Source organism: Colias philodice, chromosome 13, assembly GCF_061535455.1.
Source record: "Colias philodice isolate Cphi_HAF_F1 chromosome 13, ilColPhil1 Martin Lab GWU primary, whole genome shotgun sequence".
In the NCBI taxonomy this organism is placed as follows: Eukaryota; Metazoa; Arthropoda; class Insecta; order Lepidoptera; family Pieridae; genus Colias; species Colias philodice.
In genome coordinates, this window is record NC_143098.1 from 5,513,161 (window position 1) to 5,525,597 (window position 12,437).

Sequence of the window (12,437 nt, forward strand, 5' to 3'; positions counted from 1 at the left end):
AATATTCTCCTAAGAACGATTTCTACAACAAACATATTTCCTAGCTATACTTATTCAATATGTCTTACGAGCGTTGCGCCTTAGCTTATTTAAAATTTAATCTCCAGCCTGCACCAAGAACAATGTTTATTAGAAATTTATCATTATAGCTATAGCAAGCTAACCTACTGCCAAAATACGCCTACGCCTTACGTATACTCGCACGTAAAGCCAGCCTTTATCGTCTGCAGTGCACTATAAGTGTCTGGAGCCTGTAAATTTTCGCAGCGGCGATCTGCGGTCGGTCTTTGTGCTATTAATTTGTAATGTCCCCCTCTACAGGCCGCCTAGAGTCGAGTGTGCAGGGAATCAACTATCGCCGGATAAATCTAGTGCAGCTAGTTTTAGATACAAGATGTACAATCGTTTTCCGTCTTTGTCGAGCTTGAGCGGAGTGATATGAACGATTCATTAATAATTCATTTGTTCGGGCTATGGTGTGATTGATTCGTGTGTTCATCTGTGAGCTCTAGCTTTAATGCCCTTATGCTATTCATATAGCTCATGGATTATGTTTCTGTTGCTATTAATTAAGAAAACATTAGGTTACATTTTTTTTTATTTGAAAATCTGAATGATTGCTCTACAAAGCTTAATTGATAAGCCCCCAGAGCTTTACCAAACGTAGGAAGTAAATTCAAATATCCCGAGATGTATCGTGAGATCGGATACCATATTGAGTCCTTGCCGATCTTCAATGGGGGCCCGCGTTTCCGATAGGATTAAGCCAGACTTACTGCTCGGTCAGAAACACGGCGCGACGCAACCCCCTCCACCGACCTCGCCTCACCCCCCTATTGCCCAACGCATTAGGAGCAATCATATTCGACGGCCGCTACGTTTTGGCATCAGTTCGTATTGCTTAGGCCGGCCAGCTATTTGCAGAACAATGATTGGTAGTGTCTTAGTTTGCAAGGTCGTTAAGGCTCAGTTTCGCTTGCCGGGCCCGGAGTTGATTGGAGTGGTAAGATACAGCGTTTTATTGTTTGTTTTTGTTGCAACCGATACGTTTATAGGACATTGGGTTATCGAGTTAGCCAGATGTAACTTTGATACTACTGCTTTATGACTGAACTTAACAATCCGACTGTATCCAGGATTGTAGAGAAAATGAAAATGTTACGTATTTTAATATCATTAAAATTTTGACTTCGTAATTGTAGTGCGAAGCATGGATTTTGTTTAACGAAATGGATTAGTATTTCTTTTTATAAAAATATGTATTAAGAAATTCTAAATTCTAAATAAAAATATTAATTCTCAATAGATTTTTTTAACTCTTTTTCGTGCTCTACATTGCGGCATCTAATGTGTTATTGAAAAAATTCAGCCATGTTGAACTTAAAATGGTTACCATGTGCTTTGTTTTAACTGAAAATATATAATTAATTGAAGCATCCTAGATTGCATAATTGAACAAGTAAATTTCGTACCAAATAATGTTTCATAAATCTTGCGCCAAAGGACACAAATAGATCTATTTTGCAAAGGAGCCGTGATTCTATGCTATAACATCGTTACCACCCCTTAAATTTCATTCCCTCAGGAATTCGAAGCAATAAATACTTACAATATTACCAGAAAATCGATAAATCCTACAAGTTGCGGATTAAATCAAGTGTTTCCAGTGAAAAGCTTATTGACTCATCTGTAAATATCGAAGTAGATTCGCTGTTAATAAAAGCCCGAACATTATCTTGTCGGTCTAATTCGTTCCCCGTACTATCGGTGTACTTACTGTAACTGATTCACGGGAAATGTTCATTAAAATCCAAATAATGGATCACGTTTAGACGGACGTATAAATGAATTATGCCTTAAATGATACTTAACAGTAACATGTTTCGGGAAGTTTTGTTGTTTAAGGAATTATTGTGTGCATGTTTGATCGAATAATGTGGTAACTTATTGAAAACTACCCTCATGACAAATATAAACATGAATGTAAGGAATTAGATGATAAATATTACGTAACTAAGTATCGATTTTAAATAGTTAAATTAGACAACAACAATAAATAAAACTACCCACTTTCAAACTTTATTTTTCAAAGCATTCATAGCAAGAGAAGATTAAAACCCTAATACCAAAATAAGACAGCTATAAAACCACGAATCGTGAAAACAAAATCGCCGGACAAGGTCCACACGAAATTCAGTGGAGTTTCACTCCCCACAGGTAAATAAAGAGGGAATTTTCCTTCCGAATGCCGACTCGGCCGGATCTTGACCTATTTGTTGGTACGCGTTGAGGTGGGTCAGGCCTGCTTCTTTTGTGGCTTTTGTCTCGCAAGTTCAGTACGTGTTGAGGCTTTGCTTTCGTTTTGGATTATACGCTGTAAAAAGAGCGTTTAGGGAATAAATAGTTTGTGGTAATTTTTAGACAATGACTAAATATGATTAATGCGTTTAATAAATGACTACATGGAATAATATAGTTTATTTTTATTCGTATTTTTTTTTGTAACGTGTTTGTGTTTTTTTTAGATAGATAGATACACTATTTTTTGATTAAGAGATTTAAGATGTTTTTAATAAAATTATCAAGTTGTTTGATTTGCTATTTCAATGTATTTCGCCTATTTGTTACTGTTAAAAATTAGAGTTAATAAAATCTATAATGTTTCGTAGTTTATATCATCATATTCATTATAATATCTACTACGTTTCTCTAGTTGAATAAAACACTAAATTATATCATCTGCCACATTGATACAACGCAACTGTCGAAGTTGTTTAGAAAAAACACCTTGATACGTTATCCAACGTTACCCCTCTGTGGTCTCTACTCGCTGCAATACAATCAAATATAATATTAAATATTACCGTCTCATTATTTTTTCTAAACAATTATTAAATTTACATTATATAAAAATATATACATTTTTAAATTATTACCTGCTTACAATAATTACATATTGATTAGTTAAAACATTGCTCTATCTTTTCAACTAAATTTTACCTTTGTCTCAGAAAATACTAATAATATTTATTTTTTAAACATATTATCATTTATTTTCAGATTTATTTAAGAATAGGTAGTACCCTTATCTGGTGATTTATTTATTTAAGAATATCCAACAAAGAATACAGATACAATTCTTTAAAGCTTACTTAAACATGTGTTATGTAGAGTATACGTGCTCTACTATACCTTGATCATATTATGAACTAGCTGTGCTCCGTAGTCTTAGCGAGATGATAGCCTTCCTCGATAAATGGGCTATCTAACACCGAAAGAATTTTTCAAATCGGACCAGTAATTCCTGAGATTAGCGCGTTTAAACAAACAAACAAACTCCAGCCATATTATAAATTATAATACTAAAATTAAAATATATTAATAATAAGTATAAGTATAGATAACAAAAAAGAAGCAGCAGGTACTATTTATATAGAATTAGTAGTTATATTTATTTATTCACATTCTAACCACGCGCTTATTTCCAGACGAATCGGGATGCGAGGCTGATATGTTGGAGAGTGCAGAGGTGGGACGGCACTCCCCGTCCCGGCCTCAGCAAGAGCCCATCAACCTTAAGAATGAGGTAACACTTAACCCACTCCTCAACCATCTACTTAGTGGAACACTTTTGTTGCCTCTGTGACGTACTCTTTTATGTAGAAAATGCTTTATTAAGATCACTAACGCTCGGGTTTTGTTTGAAATGGAGTTACAAAGTATTTTTTTAGTTTTTTAAGATGTCAAGGCGAATGTACTTGATTGTTGTTATGATTAGTAGAGGCAATAGAAGTGTATCCAATACCTACCTATTAAAAGTTTTAGCTGAAGCCATGCCAGGATATTATGTTAAAAAAGTTAACATAGAAAGTTTTCTTTTTGAGTTTCAGTATTAAAGTCGTGTTATATGTATTCCTAGCTTGCTTCTTCATGTCCTGAGAATATCTATCCAGTTCAAGAAGCTATAGATACTCTATTTTAAGTTTCAGTCAATTATTATTAGAAAATATTTTGAAAGTTTAGGCGCAAGAACTTAAAAAACAACTTAATTTGTAGCAGACTCTAGGTCTACTCTTGGTCTAGTCAAACTAAAATGTTAAAGCTTTACAACGCATGTTATCGTTACATTGTTAATAATGTGAAAGTGTTTGCCATTTAGCCATTCACTCTAACAAAAACAAAATTAACCGAAAATTGCAGTAAAGCGACTTGAAAAAAGCATTAAATATGCCATTCAAACTGAAGTCGACGTTTTGTGTCTTTGAAAGCACGTGACCGTAGAAATTCGAGCGGCAGAAAGAAGGACAAAGTTAAGTGCGAATAAGCGCGCTTAATTTTCAAGTGTTGACCGTCGAGTTAGGCCCGGAGCTGTGGTAAAAAGACGACACATCCGCGCCCGTTCAAAAGGTCCGATTGCGTCCAAAGACTAAACATCGACCGCTTCGTTAGAGGCCTCGAAAAAATTCTGAAACGATCGTCGTCGACCAATCGGCGTGGCACCGGCGCAACCTACTTGCCTCAGAATCTATAGTATCGATTAGTAAGCGCTTTTTTACCCGCACGCACTCACACACCGCCGTCGCGGGGGCCAGCCTTTTTAACAATCTTTTTTTCGACCACCCCTCACCACCCAAAAACCGCCATGTCCATCGCGCGGATGCAAAGACCGCTGCACCCCACCCCTCCCCTATAGCGGCATTGAAAATGGAATTTCCATGAGTGATGGAGTGTCAAACGAGATGTGCAAAAAGTAGAAAAAGTACATTATGTTAATTATTGAACGCGTGGCCCGGCGTCCGAGTTTAAATTGAATGTCATGTCGCATTGTCCTTCGGGTTCCGGTCGTGCCTGCGCTAAGACTTCTCTGTTTTTGTTTAGATGCCTTCGTTAACACCTGTTTACTAATTGAGGAAAAATAAAAGGTACATAAGCAAAGCATTAACAAAATCTAAAATGCAGTATTATGTACAAAGTATGAAGGTAAATTAATTGCAAGTTGCAACTCGATCTTACTACTCCAATTAGTATCATAAAGTTTATTTATAATATGTTATGATAATTTAACATTAATCATATTACTTACTTGAACTGCATCAAGTACGCACATAGTTTCTTGGAACTCAAGATCTTGCAAACTTCTCGGAAAGATTTTCTAACCAAAGTTTGACGCGAGATTGCTATGATTTCTTAAATGTATTCATACGGAACTGTTTATAAATTTGAATAAAAAGTAATATATAACAATAATATTTTCAGAATTTCTTAGTATGTATTACCAAATCAAAAAAAAATTCGTCTTTAAATTTCTATTGAAATACGGCAATTGTATTTGGCGTTTTTCTATTTAACTTTGTATAAATTATTATTATTGTACAAATATTATTCCCAATACTTCAGTGATACGATCCCGCTTTGCAAAGTTGCACCAGAGTCCGAAGTTCTTTTGTGGGCCATATGTGATTAGCCAAGCGGCTCGTTTGCATAGCTAATAGCTATCGATATTTTCAACATTAAAATATATTATCTTGTTTGTTATACCGCCTTTTCTTAATCTTGTTTTTACAACTAATGAGAGTATCTTGATTAAACTAATTAATTACCTAATTAAAAAACCTATTTGATTTCATGAACCATTATAAATTCATTTAACTATTCAGATAACATATCGCATTCAATGAATAAAAACATTTTATGTAATCAAAGTTTGTGTAAAAATGCATTATAATGTAACAAACATTTAAAATTCATGTGACATTCAAAATAGATAATCTAAAAAGCGCGGGAATACCGACACGACTATCCGACAGTCGCATAGTTAATGGAATGCCGAAAAAATATCGTAATAAAAAATAGTTTAAAAAAACGCAAGCACATTTGAATGAAAATTGGGTGGGGGCGGGCGGAGCGGTCCAGTGGTCCGATCGCCTATTATTATTATTATTACTGGCATTATATCTGCATTTTTTCCCGCGCACACGGAGGCGGCCATGTTTATTTTTCTTCGTTTTTCTTTTTTTCGGGAATTCGGCGGGCGTTGCTCCCCCACATATGCGATACAGGCTGAACTATGCGATGTCTACAAGTGGACGAACATTTAAATTGGCTCTCATCAAATATTGACTGCGTAGTTTTTTCATTAACCGGTCGGTATTTTTTTCAGAGATCCTATTCGATGTCTGTATCAATTTATTTCCTTTCAAACGCTCGGAAACCGTAAGAGTATCTTTAAATTTATTACATTATTTCTATTTCACTACATAAAATATTTTTCACGTTCATTTCATTTCAAAATGTTCACACAAAATATTTTTACATGAATTATTCAATAATTAACTTTATGAAAGGGTTGGTACTAATTAAGGCTACCTATCAATATTAAAAATAAAGTAAACTAGAACCGAGGTCAAAGTTCACTTGCATAAAAAATTTATACCCGTTCTATTATTTTTATGTCAAGGAGAAAAACAACCTTAATTTTACAGACAACTTATATTAATACAAGTGCTAGATACTGAATGAATCACTCATTGTTATGTAAAGTGCAAAAAAATAAAAAATCATAATTATTAAAAACTGACCTACTCTCAAGCTGAATACTTTATTTTCATTGCCTTTAAAATACAATAGCTCTACTAGTATACGAATTTAAAATCTCACGAATATAAGGAGATTGGATTGAATTCGAATGAGTTAAAAATGAAGCTGATAATTGAAAGAAATGTTGTAATAGAAAACTTGAATGATAAAACTCATAAAAACGTTTCGACACTCAAAGAGAATTTGATAGATTTTAAACGGATGCATGTTCTATTTTTTAGAAACGGACCAATAATTTAATTTTTTTTTAATGTTTTCAAGAATCTAGTTACCAAATCATGAATGAAGATGTTTGGAATATAATAATAACACAATAAGGCATTTATGACATCTTAATTTCTCTTCTCTCTCTAACTTAATTTCTTTGACTACGGAACTAATTTTTTAATGTTTTTTGTTGACGTATTCGTGGTTAACCGTGTTTGTCTAACTCAGCGGTCCCCAAACTTTGTCTCACAGTTCCGATGCGATTTTATTCAGTTATTTTTTATCTGAATAAAATCGCCCCTGTTGACTATACTCATTAAATACTGTTTTAATAACATTTCTTACTGTAGTTGAGTATGTTTGCAGAATATTTTTAACTTGTGATGTCAGGCAAAAATCTTCTCCTGCCTGTACGTAAGTCAATTGAAAATTGCACCCATCTTCACAATTGTTGATCATTTTTTCAGCCTCACAGTTTCAATATTTGTAGGTCACAAAAACCCACCTCTGGGGCTGATACAGACCACTTTGGGCATCAATGTTCTAACTTGTTTCACATGAATACGCTCGCACAACATGTCAAAAATCATATACATCGACAGTATGTGACAAACGCCTCGAGGTAGGGCTGGCACAAATAAATCGCGTCGCAGCCGCGGCCAGGGCTGCCCACGGAGGACGGCGTGATTGATCAAAGTCGTTTGTCAAGCTCGCGTCGCCGGTGCCAGCCCTGCGCAATTAGCACGTGATTCTCCACGTCTAATACCGAATTTAGTTTTAATTACCTTCGCGTAAACGTTTGCGGCTATTTCGAGGAACGTGCAAAGGTTATTAGAATTAGCAGTTTTAAAGTTGATCCGTTGGAAATAAGAATTTAATGGACATCGTCTTAGTTAAAATGAATTACATTATTACTTTTAAGTTTTAACATAAATTAATGTTAATAACTAGATTAGTCACTACACCGAAGTAGGTTTACCTTGTACCTACTATAGAAACTGAAAAAAAAATGTATCAATTAAGTATCACCCAAAACGCATTAAATTTTTTTTTGTCAATGTGAAATTCAATTATTTATTTAATTACACAAACAATATTATTTGCAGACATCTTTATTTTAAACGTCTAGACGAAATAAAGACATAGATACGAATGTCCTAGCAGAGTTTATTTAGTTCTGCGCTTTATAGTTTTACGCTGATGTCCTATAATAGTTTTGATAAAACTAGAAAATAAATATTTTTAGAACAAATTTACCGAAAACCTCACTAGATTCCTATTCAAAAATAGGAACTTAAAAGAATTTTTATTTTTAATAACAAAAAATGTGATTGTTTTAGGCTTCATGTTTGTATGTGAATGTGTTTCATTCAATCACAATATCTAAATGCAGTTTGCATATGATATTGCTCAAGTATCCAAAATGTAATGAAATAAAAAAAAGATCTCTAGCAATTTTTCTCAATATACTCACATAATTTTGATCATAGTCTCAAAAACCACCTTCAGAAAACTGACAGTAATTAATTAGTATGAAATTATCGTACAATTCTAATGTAAATTATGTTTCGATCGCAATACTTTAGCGATAACGTTCGTAAAAAAAATATTTCAATAAACATAAAAGTGAGATGTAGAGACATAACATCGAATCAAAATGCACAATCACGCACATTACGACCAGTTCATAGCGTTTTTTTTTTCAATACACTTATTCAAAGTTAGACGAGGGAATGTGTGGAGCGGTTTTTGCATTATTTTTTAAGGAATAATAAATTATATCGATGGATTGTTTCGTGCTTTATACTAGTACGTTTTTGTGATTGTAAATTTTAAATATATTTCGAATAGAATAATAGAGAAATAAAATTCCTTTTTTCTACTTAAAGTTACAGCAAAATTCGTTTATTATAATATCGTATCGTTAAGGTACCTACGTAATTTCTTATTGTTAGAATTTTTTAAATAATATTTCATGAAATTGTAACATTAGATATTAATCTCGTATATAAATACATACGATATATATTATATTATGCTGATATTTTATATTTCAAACGAGCCTAACCACATCTCAAAAAATATTTAGTCCTAAGGACACTCCGTTCCTTTTGTCCTCAATCGTTGACCGCCGCATTAAAATTAATGGAAAGCCCGCTTAATGGCTGATTCTAATTCGTTATTTACATTTTGTATATTAAAATACCATGGGTTCGCTAATAGGCTTTCCAGAAATATATTCGAGTAAAAAATATAATGCTAATTTAAAAAGTATAACAATGAATATTAATTTATTATACTAACGTTAAGCATTGATGATTTTGTAAAATTAAATTATATATTGTACTAGTCGATTAACTCCGGTTGGCTTCCGATAAAAAAATAGAACGTAGTTAAATTAGTAGATAATATGTTAATTAGGAATATTATAGCTTTCTGCAAGTGTAAAGCTTTTTGAAATCAATCCTAGTTTTTGAGTTAATTCATTACGAAAATATCGCAGAACAACGATGTATGAAAACATCTAAGTTCCTTTGTTTAAATTATTTTTGTTCGTATTACAGCCAATTAGTCCCTGCGAATTGAAAAGCGTATACTCAATTGCATTTTGTAGTTTGTTCAATGATTTGGAAGAAGTTTTCTTAAAACAAGACATCTTTAAAATCAATAGGAATTAATGATAATGACGTGATGGTGTAGTTTTTTAGATAAGGGATAAAATCCCGCAATAATACCTTTGACATTATAAAAAACTAAACAGTGAGAACAAAAGATACTTAAACAAGAAAAAAAGCTTTTAGTTTTTAAGTAAATATTAAATTTTCCATCTTCTTTAATATGTTGACAGTTAAAAACTCATAATTTTATTGTTCTCTTTGATTACAACACTCAAAAAACAAAACGAATTATTGATTGCAGGTACTCTTATTTATCCAAGCTAATTCAAATGAATTCACATAAAAGGCAATCGAATGTGTCAATACTGGGATAAAAGAGTAAAAATTTCTTAATCACATCGAATGTCTTCATGCGAGTGGCTAGTCACCTATCACTGCACCCAACAAAGGGTCTATTATCGGCCGTAATGCAACTTAGATTGTATTGCACTGGCGTTTGATACGTCTATTTTATTTTAGTAACGTTTTGTAGATCGATGTTTTCATTTTTAATCGTGATATTTGGCTTTATGAAATGGATTTTTGTATTAGTTCGAGATAAAGACGTCTAATACACGTTGTTGTTTGTTTTCATTTGAAACGTCAGGGTATTGAATAAGCAAAAGAATAAATTTGTTTATGCCACTTTTTAATTTGTCAAAAATGTTAATCCAAAAAAATTACCTTACCTATATTTTCTTCACGTCTAGGTATATAATATAAGATTTTTTTGTTTAAATAATACCTATATGTTAGTGATATATTCTACTCGCAAAAGCGGCGTTTCGTCCGCGGCTTGTCCCCGCGCGTCTGCGCGCTCGCCCGCCCATCCTCTGAAAATGGAGCGACCGATAAAAAAGGTAACGAATTATAAAAAAGCGGAGGCGCACAATCGCGAGCGCGGACGTGTGGGCGGTGGGTGAAATGAAATGAAATAATGAAAAAAATGGACAAAAAGCAGTACAAACATGCATTGTCCTCGCCCACCCCCTTAATGAGTGGTGGCGGGCTCTGTACGCGCACCAAGTGCCTGATTATCACCTGATTGTATCAAATGTAGTGCCGTGTTCACTCGCCCCTTTGTAACTGTGGAGTGAGCATACTACGATTAAAGATGCTGTTATATCTCAAGCCGTCACTAAGACAGCGCTATGAGAAAAGTAAACACCCTTGTTTCTATTTGATACTTCAGTTGCCTTAGTGTCTCATAATCATGGAAGTTTATGGATGAATGGATATATATTTGAAACTAGCGGTCCGCCCCGGCTTCGCCCGTGGTACATATTTACGTTTTCTCTACATAAAAACCATCCTCGTACTTCAAGGAATATAATAAAAAAAGAAGTAAGTATCGAAATCGGTTCAGCCGTTCTCGAGTTATGCGCTTACCAACACATTTTGCGATTCATTTTTATAATTTGAAATAGGTTCTCTTTTTAAATATTTATTCGTTATACACAATGATTATATAGGCATATAAAAATGTGTGTTATGTATTAAAAAATCCCGCATAAAACGAAATTAGAACATGTATGGTTCAGTTAATTACCGAACTCGATCATTAAACCCGCCTAACGATCTCACAATCGTAATATTAGCTATCGAAAACATCAGCCGAAATTAATTTGTTTATGCGAAACAAAGGTGGGCACTAGCTGTATGCACCCGTGCTTCGGCCACCTCCCGAAAAAAGAAAAAAAATAGGTAAAGGGGGGACGCTGTGGAGTGGCCACCCCGCGCGATCGGCATCGGACTTCTTTTTTTAATCGCGTCGCGTTCTGAATGGTCGTTTTTGGTAAGCACACACTGCGCGTTGCCTATTTTCCAATTTAGATTGCTTTGTATTACCGTCTGAGCGATGCGCAATAGTTTTTGAGGCTCGTGACACGTGAACGCCGGAAATTAAATTCTGTGTAAAATAAAAAACGTCGGATTTTGGAGATTTTTGCCGAAATACGCTCGCGATCTCGTCGAGGGCCCTCGTCGTTGATTCGGTCTTATTATGCTTACCAATATAGAAATTTTTATTCATGACATTGTTTGATTCGGAAGGAACAAAAGGTTTCGTCAACTAGGTATATGGCTATATAACTAGCTCTACATTTATTTGAGTAAATGTTAAACTATCATTAATTATTATATTAGATATGCAAAGTCATTATATATATTTTGTTCTTAGTCACCGTCTGTTTGGAAACATAAAAAGAAACACGCGACCAAAATGGATTAAAATCGATAAATGCCATCCTATTCTTAGCTACGAAATACATCTTTATAACATTTGACACGCTTCTGTTTATCTACCCACACATAAATGATCTATTTTTAAGACACCGAGCACTTAATATTAGCTATTATATCTCATTTATTACGGATATATCCTATAATTGTCAGTTATAATGCTAGCCAATGTTACACTTTCTCCAAGACGTTTCACTAAAATAATTACAAACAAAAAGCAATAAGTCAAGTATCAAAATTCCTCAATGATTAGCCGACAGAAGGTAATAAATATTGCTAAGATGGTTATTTAACGGCGACGTCTAATCACAAGGAGAGACAACGATAACATGAAACTTGCGATAAATTGTATTTTATTAACGGTAATTTGGAATGATTAAAATTTATTATGTTATACTTACTTTCTAAAATAAGGAAGAGACGGTCTTGAATTTACTGTTATTTCCAAGTTATACCAAAATTATTATTTTTAAATTTTATTGTCAATATACTTAATGGTCCGGGAGCCAGCAGCAGATTTTATGACCAAGTTCCTCTCAAGCGGTAATTAGTAAAATGCATCAAAGTATAGTATTATGAAGCCTCGTGAACGTCAGCTGGAGCTCGGTTGGGGGGAAGAGCGGTTGTAGCCTCCCGTATCAGCTGACGGTTTTTCCACCAAGATACAGCCAGCTGACATATATATTTATCCACAGTTACATATAAGCTATCATCAGGTAAATTTTTGTTTGAGAG

General features: G+C 33.9%; 1 protein-coding gene across 5 annotated transcripts in view; it reads left to right on the forward strand.

Annotated features, from left to right (window-relative positions):
* The window catches only part of pdm3 (POU-domain protein pdm3), a 112,161-nt gene that overhangs the window by 21,387 nt on the left and 78,337 nt on the right, over positions 1–12,437 (forward strand). For 4 of the 5 annotated variants that reach the window (XM_089702392.1, XM_089702397.1, XM_089702395.1 and 1 more), the window contains exon 3: positions 3,489–3,586. In XM_089702392.1, coding sequence (XP_089558518.1) covers positions 3,512–3,586 — 75 coding nt within the window. In that variant the 5' untranslated portion in view covers positions 3,489–3,511. Of the gene's footprint in view, positions 1–903; positions 1,004–3,488; positions 3,587–12,437 lie in introns of those variants that run through there. The other variant, XM_089702393.1, reaches the window with a different exon arrangement.